The 21,711-nt window shown below is 33.5% G+C and overlaps 1 protein-coding gene and 1 long non-coding RNA gene across 4 annotated transcripts in view; one reads left to right on the top strand and one right to left on the bottom strand.

Annotated features, from left to right (window-relative positions):
- Positions 1–20,690, bottom strand: part of LOC127537854 (uncharacterized) — a 28,136-nt gene extending 7,446 nt beyond the window's left edge. Inside the window, exon 1 of the long non-coding RNA XR_007947619.1 lies at positions 18,912–20,690. This is a non-coding gene — a long non-coding RNA (uncharacterized LOC127537854). The remainder of the gene's footprint in view (positions 1–18,911) is intronic.
- Positions 1–21,711, top strand: part of FAR2 (fatty acyl-CoA reductase 2) — a 185,770-nt gene that overhangs the window by 160,706 nt on the left and 3,353 nt on the right. For 2 of the 3 annotated variants that reach the window (XM_051961132.1, XM_051961133.1), the window contains exons 10-12: positions 1,766–1,895; positions 4,104–4,231; positions 6,509–8,952. In XM_051961132.1, the coding sequence (XP_051817092.1) occupies positions 1,766–1,895; positions 4,104–4,231; positions 6,509–6,671 (421 nt within the window). In that variant the 3' untranslated portion in view covers positions 6,672–8,952. Of the gene's footprint in view, positions 1–1,765; positions 1,896–4,103; positions 4,232–6,508; positions 8,953–21,711 lie in introns of those variants that run through there. The other variant, XM_051961134.1, reaches the window with a different exon arrangement.

Genomic DNA, 21,711 nt, shown 5'->3' on the forward strand with positions numbered 1-21,711 from the left:
TCAAGAGAAATCTCTAGGAATTTAGGAGGAAATTTTTTAGAGGGATGATAAAGTTATAAGCCAGATTGTAAGGGATTAAGAATAAGAGGAAACAAAGTGAAGATATTTATAATAGATTACCTTTTCAAGGAATTTGGCTACAAAAGCAGAAGAGATAAAAGATAATAATTAGCACGGATGAAAAGATTAAGTGAGAGTTTTTTGAGAATGGAGGTGTCTTGGATATATTTGTAGGCAGTAGGAAATGAACCAGGAGATCAGATGTGGTTACAGATAAGTGATAGTGAGAGTAGGATAACAGAAAGGGACAATCTGTCAGAAGAGACAGGAAGAAATGGAACCATTTGTGGAGGGGTGGATTTTAGTACAGCAATCACTTTGTGTGTAGAAGAGATACAGTAGACAAGTGATGAGATGAAGAAGAGGAAAGAAGAAGGAGCTCTCAGCTTAACTGAAGAAATGAGGGGATTTCATGGGAGATTTTGAGGAAGGATGAAAAGGTTTGGCAGATGCACTGCAAAGAGTAGGATATAGTGTTGATAAGGGTAGCAGTGAGAATCTTAATTGAACTTGCATAACAAGTTCACAGCGGATCCAGTTAGAAGTTATGTGATTTTTTTTCCCACCTCTGTTCAGCAGCAATTTTATTGAAGTGAAAGTAGTAGAAACTAAAAGTTATCATTCAAGGTTTAGGTTTGGCAGGGAACAATTGGTGATCTGATAAAAGGACCAGGGACTCAAGAATAGTACAGGATTGGACCAGTTTATCAAGGAGGCAAAATAAGGGAAAAGGGTGAGATTGACCAGTGCAGAGGGAAGGGGTGGGAAAGAACTGAAGAGTTGAGGATCTGATTCAGTATGAGTTGCAAGTGCTTTCCCTCCAAAATTATCTTCTCTCTATATATATATACTATATATGTCCACACAATTTCTTGTATGCCATCTCCCCCATTAGAATGTGAATTTCCTGCAAGAAGAAACTATATTTTTGCCTTTCTTCATAGTTTCAGTACTTAACAGTACTGGCATACATTAAGTGCTTTAAAATTCTCATTGACTAACTGATAATGGGATTTATCTGTAAATAAATTTTACTGTAATTAAAATTGCCCTGGAAAATGTTATTTTGAGTTCTCATAATAGCCAAATGAAAATACCTGTGCCTCATATGCTTATTACTACACATGTAATTAATGCAGCGAAGATGGTCTGATTGGTAAAGGGATAGAAAAAGACTTATTTTAAAGTCATATTACAAAAGCTGGTTTACTTAAGCTCCATGAATACTAAATGAAGTTGTGACTCCTACAATATGAGCAATTATGCCCATATTGGTCTATATAGCCCCATAGGTCCTATCCCTTTTTTAATGTATAGCATTATGCAATATTATAAGAAGAGATGAGATTTTTCCCTGGTAAATCAGAGGTGTGTATGTGTATTGAGTAAAGGTAAAGAGGTACTATTTTTTATGATGGGTCTTCTACTGAAAGGAATGAAAAGCAAAAAAGAAATGGGGCTATGTGAAAATTGAGATTATAACTAGCATTTAGATATTCATTCCAATTCCTTCAACTAACAGAGAATAACTAGAGAAATAAACATGTTTTTACATAAATTCCTAGATATTGAGAATAGCAATTGAAAATTTTAGTGTTTCTTAAAAATAACTTGTTTTTCATAGTATAGGTTACCAAACAGAAATGTTGATAAACAATTGTAAAAAGTACACTTTAGATTTATTTCTGTCCTTTCTCTGCTTCAGAATGGCAAAACTGATGAATCGCATGTTGAAAACTATTTCCATGTTGGACTATTTCATCAATCGCAGTTGGGAATGGAGTACATGCAATACAGAAATGTTAATGTCTCAGCTAAATAATGAGGACCAGAAAGTAAGTATTGTGTGGAACGTACTTAATACTTCACTAATTAGGACATTGATAATTTAGAAATCATGATGAACTGACCAGAACAGGCTGATTAGGATAGAAAGGTTTTGCAAAGCAAATACAGTATTAAAAAAAATTACAGGCTACTTGAGAAATGAAGCAGACAAATAACTATGTGGAAGAGATGTGGTTAAGGAATCATTAATGGAAAAATAATCAGAGCTTTTGCTGACAGTAAGTTTGATGAGTCAATAATGTGAAATGATAGCCCCCAAAACTATTGTGTTCTTAGGCTCCATTAATACTACATAGAATACAGGTAGAATAAGTAATAGTTTTACTGAACCCTCTGCTGTATAAACAACTCTGGGTATCATTTTTAAGGATACTGAAAGTGGTATATTGACAAACTGAAACATACAGATATAAGAAGAGTAGCATAACATGAAACTATATCATATCTAAAACTGCAAAAAAAAAAGACTTTGGACCGAGTTCAACTTTTTTTCTTTTCTTTTCTCTTGCATCACTCATTTTCCCCCAATCTTTCTTCTACCCCTTTTAATATGATTTTTAAGCTATAAGTTTTTTCTGGCCCATTTTTTCTTTGGGGTTTTGACATTGTTATCCTCTTCTTAGTTTGTGTCTCAATCTTCCTTGTTACTATAATAGTTTTCTATGGTCAGATTCTATTTTTGCCCTATTCCTCTCTTTTGAGCTCTGCTCCCCAAATGGATGGAGTACTGTCTCAAGTTTCTTATGCCAGTGGCTCAAGTTCTGGCTGTTTACGTAGTGATGCTCTGATATTGCCCTGAGGTTCATGGTTACCTTCCCCTCTCTCCCTCAGTCTGGTGCTGGCTGTGGGGCAGTGGGGGTAGGATAAGGAATGACTGATGCTGTTGAAGATTGTAGAGAAACCTGGCAGCTTACCTGGTGCTGAGCTGGGGTTCTTAGTAGTGTGCTGAGGTCATGTGGGGTGTTTCTGTTTCCCTGGGGCTACACTGAGATACTTGGAGGTATAGCTATTGGAAGATACCTGATTGCCTGGTGCTATGCTGGAGCACATGGTGATCCTCTGGAGCTGGAATCGATAATTTTACCAAAGTAAGTGAGGTGTCCTGACATTGAAGTTCCACCATCCTGGGACTCAGGATCTCCTGCTGATTTGCTGAGATGGGGCTTTCTGCTGGCTCATTGGGGAGCTTCCCGTCTTGGATTGCAGCCTTTAACCAAGTAAAAAGGATCCCCTCTGCAAATCCTTCAAGTTTCCTGAGATGAAAATAGTTTCACCCTAACTGGTTTCTATTCTGGGATTTTGCTTGGACTATTTTATGGTTGTCTAGAGGTGAACATGGGAGAGTTACAAAGATTCACTGCATATTCCACCATCTTGGCTCCCAGAAACCTTAACATTCATTTTTTTAAAATGTAAGAGTTTCAAATCTTCTCCCCTCACCCTTGCCACCCACTCTCAATTTGATAAAGATAATATATGTGCAATCATGTAAAACATATTTCCATATTAAGTTGTGAAAGAAGAAATAGACCAAAGCAAAAAAAGCCATGATAAAAATAAAGTGAAAATTATATGCTTCAATTGCATTCAAATTCTTATTAGTTCCTTGTCTGGATTAGGACAGCATTTTCCATTATAAGTCCTTTGGCATTCCAAAGGATTCCATTGTCTTGGAAGCCCTTCAAATTCTTAAAGATGGCTGCAAAAAATTGCATAACTAAAAATTGGAAGCCATCTAGTTCAATTTATACCCAAAAGAAAATCTTACTCTAACATACCTGACAGATAGTCATCCAGCCTCTCCCCAATATATCTCAAAAGATATATTCTTCCTTGCAAGGAAATCAGTTCTACTTTTTTTTTTTTTTGAAATAGCTCTTGTTAGGAATTTTCTTCCTAACAAAAACTATTTCATTTAACTTTATAACTTTCCCTGTTTACCTCTTTAGCCTTTAACATTTTCTCAGACAGGTTTTAGGAAGTGTTTATATAACAATTCTTTAATGGAAAGTCATCCATTTCCTCATCTCCTTTTGAATTACAGCCTTCCACCATTACCTTTACTCTTTCCTCAAGCAAGAAAAAAACCCCAAAAACTTTTCACTCTACAAAATTTGGCAATCTCATTATGCATAAATTTTTCAGCTCTTCAACTGTTCAATCTAAGCAATTAAACCACTGTTATTTCCTTTCAGTTATTCAACTTTGATGTGCGCCATTTGAATTGGTTGGAGTACACTGAAAACTATTGCTTGGGAATTAAGAAATACCTACTGAAAGAAGATATGGCTGGGATTCCTGCAGCAAAGAGACATTTACGAATGTAAGTGTTAACAGTCAATCAACAATAGTTGTTGAATTCCTATAATAGGCTGAACACTTATTACCCACAAAACTTAGAGACAAAGAAACAAAAGAGACACATGAACAATTTGTTAAACAATAAAATAGTATCTGAAAAACTAAAAATGAGAGATTTAGTCAGTAAGTATTAAATTCTTCAAAACAGGAAGAAAATAATCATTTAAGAAATATGTATGCAATGCAACAAATATAATGAAAATCACATAAGAAAAAAATGTACGACAGCATTTGGATATTCAGGGGGAAGGCCTTTCCAATCATGTCTGTATATTTCTGGCTGAGAAAGCAAAAGGAGCAAAGGCATAGTCATAATGCTATGCAAAGCTTGCTTTTGTGATCAAATTAGGCTGGCAGGAACAAGGAATAGAATAAGAAAAAATGGAAAATATAATTATAAGGAAAAGTAGGTTGCAGTCAAATTGTGAAGGGCCTTGAATGCTGGGACCTGGATTTTATTCCTTAAAAATTAAGAAGCTTCCAAGAGTATATATGGAAGTTACATGCAAAGTTTTTGCTTTTTGAAAAGGAGCAATAAATAGATCTTTATAAAAGGAAAGTTGTTTCTAATAGAAATTTTAGTAGAGTATGAGGGCAGGGGGTAGTTTTATTTTTGCCTTTGCATTTCCAGAACAACGAGTTTCTAACAATTTTACCAATAGAATTGACAGCTTATTCTAAATTCCATTAAAGTGGACATTGAGAGAGTATTGCTCCAGCTCTATGCTAAGGATAAACGTTTACAGGACTATAACATTTGGGTCAACTAAGGGACAACTATTTAGGAACAACTAAGCCTCAGCTTAAAATGTCTTTTCCTTCATTGTTTTCTAAATAATGAGGAAGGCAGTAAGTGGCAGTCTGAGGATTTGATATATAGTGTTGAAAGCTTGCTAAATGTCAGGCAATGCAAATATATCCACAGAAGCTCAAGTGTTCACAAAGCAACTTCACATTTTCTGACTGGGAACATAGTATTTATTTTCAACTAGTAGAGTAAAAGCAAAAGAGAAAGCTTCTTTGAACATTCCTGTTACTGATTGTCTGAGTGTCAGCTGACATCAGTACAGCCAGCACATGTTTAACAATCAAAGCCAACTAGCCAACTGTTGAAGACTCAGTCAATAGTGGTGAAAAGGAGTGGTCTCCTCCAAAATGTGATTTTAAAAAATGTCTCTTCCTAACACATTATTTACTATATGCTCCTATAATGCACTGAGTCATGAGATATTCTGAGAGAGGGATGGTTCAGGGAGAGGTGGAATCTGGTCTTTAATTGGCCTGTGCTCATATGAAAGTAAGCACAAAGTTAGTTAAGTGAAATTATGTAACCAGAGCTCCAAAGACCTGGCAAATATCAAGTAACTTACTAAATGGCTGAAAGCGAGGCTGGCATCACAATCCATACCAAAGAACTTTATTAATAGTCACTAGCTAGGTCAAATCCAAATTGTTGAGGGGAAAAAAGGGAGGAAGGGAAGAGAAGAGAAGAGAATGTTTAGTCTCTAGTACTTTGGGTAGTAAAGAAAATCGTATAGGATCAATGTGGTCTCTAATCATGTTAACAATGTAGGATAGTTTAGAAAATTTAGAAACCGCTATTATGATAGAATTCTCTAATTACTTGTACTTTAGTACTTATTCCTATTAGTACTCTTTCCCCTTGGAAATACTCTAGAAAAAGCACACTTTTATAATGTTTAAATATAGTCACAAGTTATCTTTATGGTTCTTTCAAAAGTTCATACCATTGTCATAGAGTAAACACAATACCAAGACTTAGTTCTGCTGTACTAGACTAGACAGAGCTAATTATTACCAGTTAGAGTACATTATATAAGAAGATATTCCTAAAACCAAAAGTAAAGTTTCAGTGTTAATCCTCTGATAATTAGCTAAGACTAAATTCAGTAGAGCTCTACCAGCCTACACAAAAAAATCTCATTCATAACTGTGAGAGGTGCCAGTGATATCAAATTTATAATCACTTGATATAGCATATTAATTTCATTTTACAAACCAGACACATTGATCTTATCATGTGTAAATAAACTAATTCCAGCATGCTGTGCATTTTAGAGAGACTAATTTGCTTCTATTACAACTTTTACTTTAAATTTTTCTAATCCTGTGTCTTTGGGACACATTCTTTTAAATATAATCCTATGTATTCTGTGGATGCTGTTAGGTTTAGCTTCTTTTCTTTTTAAAATCACATATGTGTCTTTCTATTCCTCAGGCTCAGAAACATTCACTACCTCTTTAACACAGTCCTTTTCCTCATCATCTGGCGCTTTTTCATTGCAAGATCTCAGATGGCTCGGAATGTCTGGTACTTCGTGGTGAGCCTCTGCTATAAATTCCTTTCCTACTTCAGGGCATCCAGCACCTTCAGGCACTGAGAACAATCAAAATTTATCCATCTTCTGTTGAGCTCGTTGAACACAACAAACTGTGGCTATCAAGCATTAGAAACCATGCAGGAACTTGTCCTTTTACCTGTTACAGAGCATATGTGTAGTCTTGTATTCATCTTAATTCCTAACTGTATTTTCTTGATTGATACATTGTGTTTTTATCTTCCAGAGGATGCCTAATGAAATAAAACCTCACTGCAATCCCTTAAGCCATAAATCATAAATTTTGCTGAAAAAAAAATGATCCTAGAATAATTTCCCAATATTGTATTTCAACATTTATATATGTGTGGAATAATATAACTTCTTTCTCCCTTCTAACTTTAATTTTTTTTTCTGTACAATATTTTGGTGTCAATTTTAAAAGCACAAAATATATTAAGAAATAAGAGCTAAAAATGTGAATTTTTAAGAACAAGATTACACTGTGATTGTAGCACCCTTCTGGGGATTAAATTTTAAAATTAAAAATTAAAATTGGCAGAAGAAAACATATTTTCAACTCACTAATAAGTGATATAAGAGAAACTGCTAACCTTTTAACTTTTTACCATGTCCTCTCAATGTAACCAATATTTTCAAATCCCTGTGGAAAAGAGTTTTCAAATTAAGAAATTAACATTACTAAGAAAAAAAAATACAAACTGTTCATAATACATCTTTGCAATTAGAATAGGGATTTTAACCAAGACTTTGACTTTATGTAATTTGGAATTATAAACTAGTGTTCAAATTTCTTTTAATTACTATTCCTCTAGCAGTTTTATTACTTTCTTCAAAAGCTCATTTTCCCTACCCTCTCCTATTATTATGCTACCTATAACTACTTTCTTTATAAATTCTCTATATTTAAGCCCTGTTCAGTTGTTACTTCAATGAGGGCAAATGGTGGAGGTAGTTTTCAAAAATATATCTAAAAACATTTCCCAACTGAAAATTATGAAATATTATAAAAGTATTAAGTAAAGCAGGATTTGAAACCAAGTATTTAGTCATAATTCCTAGACAAGGGAAAAGAGTAGAGGGAGCAGGCACTTTTTCCACATCTGTTGATTCAAAATACTGTTCTATTTATGAGTAACCTGATAGGTCTAGCTGACTCAGTGTTAGGTGTGCTATGTGTACAGAGGAAAAAGTTAAATCTTCAGTAATAAAGGTCACTAAGCCACCTTTTGGGTATACTGAGGGTTTTTTTAAGTTTATTGTGTTTTTAGGATACAATGGGGACAAGCTAATTTGATCAGATTAATAATATCGAAACAATTAAAATCATTTTTCAAAATGCTGCTTTGAGAACATTTGCTTTTCTGTCCTAATAAACAGTACTTGCTAGATTATATTAAGCCACTCACTCCAAAAATACTGACTAATCATAGATCATAAATCATAGTTGAACAAGAAGGAACCTTAAGAGTTATCTTGTCCTATCCTCCCATTCAAAGATGAGAAAACTGAGGTCCAGATAGAGTAAATGACTTGCCTATTAAATGTCAAATTTGAAATTCATGCCAAAGTCCTTTGACTCTGAATGCTCTATGGGGTAAGGATAAATGAATAAAATAATTTATTAAGGGCTAACTATATACAAAGTCCTGTTCTAAACACCAGGGATACAAACAAAAAAAGACCATTCCTTGTTCTCAAGGAGCTTACATTCGCTAGGGGAGACAATACATGCAGAGATTTCTAATGCAAGTCAGATAGAAATGTCTCATTGACCTGAGGATACAGTAGCAAAGCAGGTTTCTTTAATGAAGAAAAATTATTCCACTGAAAAAAATTATTCCAGTTTCTAGATGTTGAATTCATTTGGTAGTGCTAAGGACTTTGGTGGCAAGAACTTTCTTTTCAACAACTAGAAAAGCAAAAGTAACAATGCCAATAGCTAAATAACAGTAATGAGTAAAATATATTAATAAAAACAGCTTGTTTATATTCCAATAATAAAAATATGCAGGCCCCAAGAAGTAGCATGACATAATAGCCTATTTCAGACTAGCTAGGTTCAACACTCACCTCTTAATCATGACCCTGCTTGAGTTTTTCGGGTACTTACTAGCTACAAAAATACAAAATACAAACTAGAGATATGAAAGATTTTTAAAAATCAAAATATTTTACTGTGATGGGGACAAAAATTTTAAGAAATTACTGGCTATGCCTTTTGATTACTATGTTCTGCAATTTCAATAACCTCAACAATGAATCACATTTTTACTTTTTTGATTAAGAAAAAATTGAATAAAAATGAGCATTTCCTTCCTTATTCCAATGATGTGTCTTTATTTGTGGTTTTATATTTATACAGATTTTACAGGGGGAAAAAACTTTTCAAAATCTACTCAAAAAAAAAACAAAACCACCAAACATTTTTGGCTTTGAAAATAAATTTCTCCATGATAATTTTGAAAATTTTATTTATCATTAATTTCCACTAATATGGGCTTCCATTTCTAATCTACTAAATTACAAATTTCTTCAAGGCACAAACACCTAGACAAAACTCTTTATCTTTGTTCTGGCTCTCATTACCTCTCACCTGAATTACTGTAACAACCTTCTAGGCATGTCTCTATTTCTTTTATTTCTCTCCTTTACAATCCATCCTTCATTTAGTGTTCAGAATAATTGTGTTAACAAATCTCTCCATGGTCACAAAATTTTAGTTTCCTATTTAATACAAACTTCCTAGCCTTGTATGAATACCTTATTCTGGAATTCAAGGGACTCAAATATCTGGTTTCAACTTGCCTTTTCATCCTTATTTTACTCTAAACTTATTCCACTCACAATCCCTTTTTACTTAAGATATATGACCCTGGCTATAAAGGTACATAAAATGGAATCATAAATCAAACATTTACTGATAATAAATCAATTTTGCAACCCCACAGTCAGTATGCAACTGCATATGGGGTCATGATACAGTTTTAAGCTTTGCTCTAGTTCCCTGTCTTATCCTTCAGTCCACTTCCATCAAGTTTTCCTTCCTTTGTTCCGTTAAAAACTGATCCTTCTATCCAATTGCTCTTTTACATCCTTAATTGAATTCTAATTTACCTGGGTTATTCCTATATCTGTTTCTGAATAGTCAGATGAACCTAACATTATCATTCTCCCTGACCTAATTTGTCATACAAGACTGGATAACTTAAAGCTTAATTGCAACCACCTCTATTTATCTAATATGGTTAACTATAATTTAAACTTTCTTATCCTGAGGATTTTCCACTACACCTGGCCTCCCTGGTTCCTAAATGTAAACTTTAGAGAACTTCTATATAATCTATATAAACTTGAGTTCCCAACAGTTTGGAACCTTTGACCAGAGGTACCAGAGGTACATATCTGGATTTCCATCCTGTATACTTCCTCATGAAACAGTGAACACAAGGGAGGCTGCGTGCATTTTATTATTGACTGGATTACTGTTATCCTAAAATATTAAGCTTAGTTATGTATCTAAACTATCTGAAATCTATTCTAGCGTTGCTATACCAAAATTTGTACAACACTTTTATTAGATTATGAGTACCTTTTGAGAGTAGACTTATTGACATTCACAACTATATTCAGTAACTAACTCAAAGTAAGTGTTCAACTCACTGAAGAGAGAACTTTTAAATAGACAATGGAGATAGAAATAGTGTTTGGACAAGACATGAAACCTGCCCCTCAATGAATTTATCATTGTTTTAAGTCATGAAAAATAACTATTAAGATGCATTATTAACAGAACAGCAGCAGTTTCAGGAGCTCTCAGTTCATAGATAAAGGGATTGGACAAATAGTAAAAATTACATAGGATCCTTTGTTGGTAGCAGGTGCAGCTGGCACTGATTGGCAGTTCTATTGTCCATAAGTAGTTTCAGGCTCCAGTTCCAGGGTAAAATGAAGAACACATAATTAATTGGTCAAAAGAAAGAAGGGAGGCCAAGAGATACAGTAGTACCAACAGTTGTAGGGAAATGACAGCAGTGACCATACCTCTCCTGGGAGCACACCACCTTAAGAAACACCAAAAACTTGTGGATCACCAAAAGCTCTGAAAACATCAAAACAAAAAATCCAAAAGGTCTCAGGTAAGCAGAAACCAATTTCAAAGTTTAAAGTCAAGAAATAGGTGAGAAAATGAACAAAAAAAAATAACTTCATAAAAATCTACTATAGTGGGAGAAAACAGGACATAAACCCAGAAAAATATAATGTGAAAACAGCTATAAGCAAAACTTCAAAAGCAAAATGCTAATTGGATGGAAGGCTATTCAATATACCTAGGAGAGTTAAAAAGATAAGATAAAGGAAAAATTAGGAAAAGAAATGAGAGTGATACAAGAAAATTATGAAGAGAATTAATAGCTTGATAAAAGAGGCATGCACACATGCCCACAAACACACCCATATAGAACCTGAAGAAAATTTACACTTTAAAAAATAGAATTGATTTAACAATAAAAGAGGCACAAAAATTCACCTTAGAAAAAGCAGAATTGGTCAAATGGAGAAAAAAGGTACAAAAGCTGACCAAAGAAAATAATTTCTTAAAAATTATAATTAGGCAAATAGAAGCTAATTACTTTATGACAGTTCAAGAAACAATAAAAGAAAGTCAAAAGAATGAAAGAAAAGAAAATATGAAATATCAGAAAAATAACTGACCCAGAAAATCAACTGAGAATTATTAAAGTTGGCTAAGATGGCAGAGAAAAGGCAGAAACTTGTCTAAGCTCACTCAAATTCCAAATCAAACAATTAAAAATACAATGAGTTAGCAGAATCCATAAAAGGACAAAGAGAAATAATTTTCCATCCCCAAATTATAGGAGTACAGAAAAGCGTCTGACTCAATCAGGTAAAAGAGGAGAACAACTCAGTGCTGACAGTGTCCAGGCAAGCTAGTATGGGACCCCTAGCTTTACCACAAGTTAGAGAGGAAGGACCTGGCCCTAGGATGGCAGCTCAGTGGCACAGGGTCATTTGTGAGGCCTCCAAGTCCCTGTAAAGAAAGCAAGTAGCAAGCAAGCACACCAAGTAAACCTCCAGACCCAGAGGTCTCCAGGAGCAGAGCTTAACTTTAAAATCATGAAAAAAGTTGGAAAAAGTAAACCAAGGGGAGGGAAAAAAAACTTGACCATAAAAAGTTACTATGGTAAAGAGGAGCAAAATAAACTCAAAAGAGGATAACAATATCAAAATGCCCATATGCAAAGCCTCAAAGAAAATTGTCGATCTCTTGCTCAAAAAGAACTCTTAGAAAAACTCAAAAATGATTTAAAAAATTAAATAAGAAATATAGGAAAAAAATTGGAAAAAGAAATATGAATTATGCAAGAAAATCATGAAAAAAAAGTCAGTAGCTGGGATAAGGAAGCACCAAAAAAATGGAAAAACATGCACAAAATTTGCTAATGCAAACATCCTTAAAAGAAAAATTAGCAAAATGTAAACAGAGGTACAAAAACTACCACTCTAAAAGTAGAATTGGCCAATGTTACAAAAGCTAAATTTAAAAAATAATTTCTTAAAAATCAGAATTGGACAAACGAAACCTAATGACTGTATAAGACATCAACAATTTTTGAATTAAAATGTTAAATATTAAAAAATAAGAGAAAATGTAAATAATCACATTGGAAAAATGGATCTGAAAAATAAGATTGTAAAGAGAGAATTTAAGAATTATTGAACTACCTGGAAGTCATGATGAAAAAAAGTATCTGGATATTCGATCTCAAAATATCATCAAGAAAACTGTCCCTGATATCCTAGACCCAAAGGGCAAAACAAATTTAAAGAATCCACTGATCACCCCCAACAGATTCTAAAATGACAATATCTAAAACTATCAGCAAGAGTTACCTGTAATAGAAATAAGCAAAAAGCCTTCCTAAAAGATTAGGGGTAAAGCAAGTATGCCCAGTACCAGCACTATTAATCAATATTGTATTAGGACTGTTAGCTATAGCAAAAGAAGGAATTTGAATAGTCAAGAAAGAAATAATATTATCACTCTTTGCAATAAAATACTTAGAGAATTCTAAAGAATTAACAAAAAAAAAAAAGTTGAAATAATTAACCAAAAGTTGTAAGATATAAAATAAGCCCATATACATAAATTATCTATATATTATAAATAAAATCTAGCAGGAAGAAATAGTAAGAGAAATTCCTTTCAAAATAACTGGAAACAATATAAACTACTTGGGAGTCTGTCGAGGCAAAACCAGGAAATATATGAACATAATCACAAAACACTTTTCACTCCAGTAAAGCCAGATCTAAACAAATAGAAAAAGCAATAGCTAACCAATATGTGATAATTCTATCTAAATTAATTTACTTATTCAGTGTCATACCAATTAAACTATCAAAAAGTTATTTTATGCAGCAAAAAAAATCCTAACAAAATTTATCTGAAAGAACACAAGGTCATGAATATCAAAGGAATTAGGGAAGGAAAGTGGCTTACCAGTACAAGATCTCAGACTGTATAATAAACTGAAAATTGTCAAAACTATCTGGCACTGGCTAAGAAATAGAATGGTGAAACACTGGGACAGATTAGTTATACAAGATACAACAGTAAATGCCCATAGTAATTTAGTATTTAATAAGCCCAAAGATCTAAGCTTTGGGGATAAGAACTCACTATTTGACAAAAACTACTGGGAAAACAATATGGCAGAAACTAAGTATGGACCAACATTTTACACCATATATCAAGATAAAGACAAAATGTGTACATGATTAAAATCCAAAGGATGATCTTGTAAGCATATAAGCAAATTAAAAGAGCAAGGAATAGTTTTCCTGTTAGATCTATGGAGAAGGGGAGAATTTATGACCAAATGAGCAACAGAATGTGGATAATTTTGATTATATAAAATTCAAAATTTTTGCACAAAAAAACCCTAATACAACCAAGATTAGAGAGAAAGCAAAAAGTTGGGAAACAATTTTTACAGCAAGTGTATCTGAGAAAGGTCTCATTTCTCAAAAAAAAAAAAAAATAAAGCTGAGTTAAATTTATAAAAATATAAGTCATTCCCAAATTGATAAATGGAGATGTGAACAGGCAGTTTTCAGTTGAAATCAAAGATATCTATAATCATATGAAAAAATACTCCAAATGACTTTTGATTAAAGAAAAGCAAATGAAAACAACTTTAAGGTAACACTTGACACCTATCAGATTGGCTAAGATAACAGAGAAAAGGAAAAAATTAACTGATGGAGGGAATGTGGGAAAATGCACTAATGGTGGATTTGTGAACTGATGCAACCATTACATACCAATTCAGGAAGAGGGGAGGTGAAGGGAAACAGAAAATCTGCAACTCAATTATTTTTTTTTAAAGGAATGTAAATTTTACTTTACATGTAATGGGGGATATATACATATACATATATATGTGTGTGTGTGTATATGTGGGTATACACACACACATACACATTTTTTTTACCTAAAAGTAATGATTTTTTTGGGTGGGACTGAAGCAATTGGAGATAAGTGACTTGCCCAGAGTCATGACATAGCTGAGTGAAAGCAATGATTTTTTTTAAAAGCTGAGACATCATACTGTAAAAAATACTAAACTTGACCTTAAATCTAGAGGGTAAAATAGGAATTTGAATGATTTCACTGATCACCTTCTAAAAGGGATACCAAAATGAAAACTCCCAGGAATATCCCAGAAAACTCCACAACCATATTCCAGGGATCCCAGGTCAATGAGAAAACACTAAGCAGCCAGAAAGAAAATATTTTAAGTCATGTGGAGCTACAATCAGTACCACACAAGATTTAGCAGCTAACATATTAAAGGAACAGAGTGATTGTAATATATTTTAGAAGGCAAAGGAGTTAGGATTACAATCAAGAATCACCTTGAGTATTTAATAAAATAAAAAAAACCTCCAAGCATTCCTGATGAACCAGAGCTGAATAGAAAAGCTGACATTCAAACACAAAACTCAAGAGAAGTATAAAAAGGTAAACATTAAAGAATAATCAAAAGGAACTCAATTTGGTTGATATCATTTACATTCCTATAAAGATGAGATATATATATGTATATGTACACATATACATATATATATATAAAATTGCTAAACCTTTTCCATTATTAGGAGTTAAAAATTTATAAACAGAAAGTATGAAAAATAAGTCAATATTGGAATGACTTTCACCTCAAAAAAAAGGTAAAAAAAAAAAAGGGGGGGGGATGAACTCGAAGAGGAAAGAGAGAGGGAGAATGGAACAAATTTTACTCCTTAAAAAAGGTGAAGAGTTTTTGTAGTAGTGGGGGAGGGAAATGTTGAAGTGGAGGGCAATGTTTGAACTTCACTCTCATCAGAATTGGTTCAAAGAAGCAATATGTACGTACTTTGTTGAGTACAGAAATCTATCTTTCCCAATAGGGAAATTGGAAAGGGTGAGGTTTTAAGAAACGGGTGAGGGTGTGGGGGATTAAAGGAATACGTGGTCAGAAGCACTAGGATCAAAATAGAGGAAAATGGAAGGAAATAGTAACCATAATTATGAATGTGGATAGGATGAGTTAACACATAAAATGAAAATAGATAGCAGAATGGATTAGAAACCAGAATCTAACAATATGCTGTATATAGAAATTACATATAGAGCTAAAATAAAGGATTAGAACAACTTTAGCTAAAGTAAAAAAGGCAGAGGTAGTAATCATGACTTCAAAGAATGCAAAAGTAAAAATGTAAAAAAAAAAAATTAAAGAGATAAGCAGGGAAACAACATTTTGCTAAAAAATACAATAGCCAATGATTACTGCCCCCCCCCAAAAGGCAAGTTTCTTTGATAAAGTTCTCATTTCTCAAACATTTAAAGAACTGAAGTCAAATTTATAAAAATAAACACCAGTTGCTAAAAGATACAAAAAGGGAGTTTAGGCATATTAATAAACTGATTCAACTATTTTTAGGAATAATCTGAAATAATGCCCAAAGGGCCAAAACACTTTGTACTGCCTTTGATCTAATACCACTGTTCTTAGGTTTACATTTCAAAGAAATCAAAGAAATAAGAAAAAAGATGTATATGTACAAAAATATAGCAACTTTTTGTGGTGGCAGAGAATTGGAAATTGAGGGGATGTTCATCAGTTAGGAACAGCTGAAAAAATTATGGCCTATGATGGTGATGGGACAAGGGGAGATCTCAGAAAAACATGGCTAATTGATTGATGCAAAATGAAGTGGAACCAGTTCATTGTACACAGAAACAGGAATATTATGATGGTCAAACTGAAAGTTTTGGCTACTATGATCAATAGTTATCCAAGATAATTCCAAAGGACTCATGATGGGAAAAATGCTATCCCAGAAAAATGTAGTTTTTTTTTAACTTTTTTTTTTTTTTTGCAATATGGCTACCATGGAAATGTTTTTCATTTCACTTGTATATTTGACATATTGTTTACCCTCTTGATGGGTGGGGGGATGGTTGACAGGGAGGGAATCCAGAATTTAAAATTTTCAAAGAATTTAAAAAGATAAGTGTATAAAACAATGGCCTCCAAATTTTTTAGATCATATGTCAGCAAAAACTTTTGAGGACATATTCCTCTAAAGTACATAGGTAATTGAATTATAAATTACACGGGATACTAAACAAAATTTTAAGATGAAATATTTGGTCCTGGAGTTAATCAAAAGCCACTGTAATTTACTGAAAAATCATATGGAGAAAGACAAGAATACATTAACTGGGAAGCTAACAGCATTCTAGTATAGGCATATGACCACAAAGGTTGGAACTAGCAGAGGAGAGAACAGAAATGAGATGGAGAGATCATCACTAAGATCTGGGAATTGGAAATGTGAATGTGAGGTGAGGAAATTGAAGTGAGAAGCTAAATATGGCAGCAGAGGTCCCAAAACATGGCTGACTAGGAAGAATGGTCATGACTTCAAATGAAGTTTTTGCAAGAAAAGTAATATAAATGATCAAATTTACTCATGCCTGCTCATCCTGTAAGATTCACTATCCCATTCAAATTTCATTATTTCCAAGCCAAATATGCTACAACCATGAGATTTAGTGAGGCAGAACATCTTCAATTATCACTTATGTAGTAGTGCCCCGTGATAATCTTTTAATTTATAAGGATTCTGAGGTGCAGCAGGTTTATAAATTGGAATTTATAAAGCAAAGAGGGCTAGAATGGGAATTAAGGATAAATGTGATTAATGTTGAAAACAAACCCAACTGGCTTAAATATCTAACAAAATGTCCTAGTTTCACACATTGTATGTATTTAAGGGCAGATGAAAGCTTATTCCTGCAAATTGGAAATAGTCATACTTAGTAAGACACTTAAGAGAATTTACTCCCAAATTTAACATTCCTCTAATAACAGAAACAAATACAAGTTATAAGGGAAACAACATTCTCATTGTTCATTTAAAACTAGGCAGACAAAAGTAAAATTACAATTTTAAAACAAAATCATTGAAATCTATTACCAAGAAATGGCTGAATTAGAGCTGCATAACAAAGTGCTTTGATCTTCACTATTTAAAGAGTTGCTACTTAAAGAGAAACTAGAGTGGTATTTTAAATTACTCTGGATCTTACTGAACCTTCAAGAGATTAAGAGATCTCATTGGGATCTCATCTCTACTCCTTTATCCAGAATAGAGAAATCAGGAAACTCAGATTTGTATAGTCCCACAGGACAGAACCAGAACAAACAGATGTTAACTATAAGGAAGCATATTTTGGCCCAATATCAGGGAAGAAAATAAGCAATGAAAAATTTCAAGTATCAGAGGCCTTTCCTGAAACAGCATATGTTTAGCTACTAAAGCTCAGCTTCTTAAATTGTGGCTTATGATCCCATATAGGATCTCATGATTGAATATGAGTCACAAAATTATGGTTTTTAAAAATCACTAAATGTTTGATTTATGTACCTATTTTATATACCTATATATATTCAGTTAGGTAAAAATTTTCAGTAAAATGGAGTCACGAGTAGAAAGTTTAAATTCTACTCTAAAGAATATGAAGAAATTCTAAAGCCCTTTTACCTGGCAAATGACTTCTATCCTCTATAAGGATATTTATTTGAGGGAGAATCAAAACTTCATCTTAAAACAATTTTCAGTGTATATTCATATAATGTTATTTGGAAAATTAGAATATATGATGGTATTTCTGAAACGTATTTAATATTATGCAGCATGTAGACAGAATGCTAAGCCAATTATACTGAGCAGATTTTCATGAGTTTTGGATGTTGTTTCTTGTAGTTTCAATCATATTTTGATTCTCCAGGAATTTGGGGTGTCCTTGACAAGGACAATATAATAATTTGCCTTTTTTTCTCCCAGATCATTTCTATAGATAAAGAATTGAGACAAACAGGGTTTAGTGACTTGTTTAGGGTCAGTTAGGAAATGTCTGAGGCTTTATTTGAACTCAGGTCCTCCTGCCTGGAGGTCCAGTACTCCAACTCACTGAACTGGGTGAGGCTTTCATCGTTTTTGCCCCTAATGAAGATGCAAGGCTTAGTTATGATGCGCACAGGTGACACTATTAAAGTCACACTTTTGTTGAATAACACTATTGTTGAGTAGTAAAACTGAAATGCAAAATATGATTGAACTCAGTCGTAGACGTTTTGAAACTGCCAACTTAGATATGCCATCAGCAAATGCTAGCCGGTCAGGCCCACCTCCTAGTTCAGGCATGAGTGGCAGGGTAAATTTACCCACCACAGTTCCCAATTTTAATAATCCTTCTCCCAGTGGGATTACTGCAGCCATGTCTGTGCATGAAAGCAACAAAAACAATCCTACATTTTCCACAACCAACATAGGAACAGCTCCTCCAAATATTGGGGCTTCCTTTGGGAGCCCAACATTTGTTCAACTTTACCTAGCACAGCGTCCTCCATGAGCAAGCTAACCCTCTTATGTAAATCAACTCTTTGAATAATGAGAATTTCCTGAGCTACTGCACTAGACCTAGAGTGAGGATCACCTGCATTCAAATTTAGCCTCAACTACTATGTAACCCTGGAAAGTCATTTAATTCTGCTTACCTCACTTTCTTTATAAGTAAAATAAGTTTGAGAAGGAATGGCAAACCACTCCAGTATTTTTGATGAGAAAATACCAAAAAGGCCAAGAAAAGTCAAATGTAACTGAAATAACAAAGGCTGAGAGGTTAATTTTGTTTCTTACCATGTGATCATGGAACCTTTGCCTGTTCCTTTGGTTTCCTCATCTGTAAAATGTAAATGTAAAAACACCTTTGTATTAGATTGGCTAGGTCCTATCTAGCACCAGCTCTGAACCTATATTTTGCCATACACAGAATATTGAGAGGTTAATTGATTTGTTTGTCCAACTATCAAGACAAGAAGATAGAACACTGAATAGACTTGGTACCTATCGGTCAATTTATCTGAACTGTCAGTCTCTCATAATCACATCCCTCCAATAATAATTATCAAATTTATCATTGTGATGTTCCTACCCACCAATTAGCTTCTGATGTCTTAACAAATCACCACTTAATGCCATTACCAATTTCAAAAGATAAGAAACCTTAAAATGTTATTATTTTCCTAAATAATCCCTAAGTTTCCTCATATATAAACCTTCTATAAGGCTTAATAGCACAATGTCTTATAGTTCAAAATATGCTTTGCTGTATAAGATTATAGTTCTTTATGACTTAACATTTCTCTCTTGATTTTCAATTTAAATTACAGAGGTAAGGTAGAATTTTTATTTATTTGCTGAGGCAATTAGAGTTAAATGACTTGCCCAGGGTCATACAGCTAGGAAGTGTATCTGAGACCAGATTTGAACTCCTAACTTCAGGGCTGGTGCTCTATCCACTGCATCACCTAGTTGCTGCCTCCCTTCTCCCCCCCAAAAAAAACCATTCTTAAAAGCAGTGGGCTTAGCTCTAAATACTGCCTTTCTAGCTTGTTTAAACAATAAAATGAGATTGTTAGTTCAATCTCTAGAAGGCTAAGCTCTCTCAACTTAAATCAGAATTCAGTGCACAAACCTGTTTATTCTTTTATACACTTTGAGTCTCTCTCTTTTCTCATCTTTCCAGATGAAAATAATTTCTTCTAAAACAGATCACTTTTTTTGGTCATTTTACCTTTAAGATTTTCCTTCTCCTTTGGAAACACTTGCTCAAAGTGCTCCTTTGGATATCAGAAGAGTTGCATCTCCTGCTATGCTGAGTAAATAACTCACATTTTCCAGTTCACATTTATACAAACAGCAATCGTTAACAGCAGTTGTTTATATGCTTTCATTTTTGTGTTGCTAAGCTATGGCATAATACAATGACAAGTCAGTGAACTTAGGTGCTGAGACACTTGTTCTAATTCAGACACTTACCTTCATCTAAACCTTTTTTTCCTTAATTCTTATTTAAAACAAATATAAAATAAGAAAATATTACCAAGTACACAGCAGATGAGAGGATTAAAAATATAAAGCAATAAAATTTCCATTTCAAGAAAGCTTATGTAATAGTACACATTGTGTTCAGATATCCATCTTCTTCAATTCCTTGTAGGTTTTTTGTTCTCTATGCACTTTTTTTACTTTTATCCCTCACTTTGCTCCCCTCCCAACCTCCAAAAAGGTTACAATTAAGCTCAAACCAACACACACACATACATACTCACTCACTCACACACTCACACTCTCTCACACACACACACACAACTTCCAAACCTTAAAGGACTATAAAGGTAAATTATATGAGGGAGGAAAGTGCCTATCAGTGGTAAGGATTTTTTTTTTTTAATGAATTCCTGCCTAGTTTGGTTGTTATCCAATATTCTGTATATGGCAAAATATAGGTTCAGAGCTGGTACTAGATAGGACCTAGCCAATCTAAAACAAAGGTGTTTTTACATTTACATTTTACAGATGAGGAAACCAAAGGAACAGGCAAAAGTTCCATGATCACATATGGCAAGAAACAAAAAAATCCAAATGCAAATCCTAACACCAAAGACAAAGCACTTCTCATTGTATAATAATCACACGAAAGGTCATGTGAGCTGGTAAATTTGCCTTGTAATAAGTTAACAAGTAATCCAAATAAAATAATTCTATAGCTAATATAATATCTAGCTACTGTAATTCATATCAGTTCACTAGCACTGTCAGGTAATTTGGCCTATATTTAGTGTAATAAACTTCACAATAGATCTGCTCTGTGAACAGAATATTGCCTAAGCCCTTACATGTGTGTTATATGACAGTAAACAGTTTAAACTTAAGTCTCAAACTTTTCTAAATTTTTTTTTTGGTCCAAACTTATCTATGCTCAAATTGTAGTATATTTCCAAGAGAGAAAGTTCCATCTACCAAAAATCAATTATTTAGTAATTTAGCCCTTGATAATTGCCTGGAGGTAATGAAGAGATTAAGGGATTTTCACAAGGTAATATAAACCTTCCTGATTCTAAGATAATTCTCGACCTATACATGGCATTGCCCATCTCAAAATTTATGTTCCAAAACTTTAAAGTCTCTCACATTTGTCACCTCCTTATTTAGTGTTTTGCTATACATAACACTGTTAGTCATAAAATGTAAACAAGAATTGTCCTAGGATTCCACCCCAAAAAAGGGCCTAGAAAGATGCTCATTCTTAACTTATGAGTCTGGTATCTTTAAATTAATAAAGAAAACCAGCACTTGGGCAGATCCTGATAGTGCTTCATAAGTGGGAAGTAGTGACTTTTGCAGCTGCTTACTCAGCATAGCAGGGGATGCTACTCTTCTGATATCCAGAGGAGCACTTTGAGCAAGTGTTTCCAATTTATCTGATCCATTGGAATTCCAGTTCCAATCTATAATTACACATAGATGGGGTGAAAGAAAGAATCAGGCCAGTCCTAAGTATTATATTTTTGAAAACTAAAATGAAAGATTTATTGGATTTGTGACTTGTTCAAAACAGAAAAGCAAACACTTGCTTTCATTTACAAAAGTATCC

This window comes from Antechinus flavipes, chromosome 5, assembly GCF_016432865.1.
Source record: "Antechinus flavipes isolate AdamAnt ecotype Samford, QLD, Australia chromosome 5, AdamAnt_v2, whole genome shotgun sequence".
In the NCBI taxonomy this organism is placed as follows: domain Eukaryota; kingdom Metazoa; phylum Chordata; class Mammalia; order Dasyuromorphia; family Dasyuridae; genus Antechinus; species Antechinus flavipes.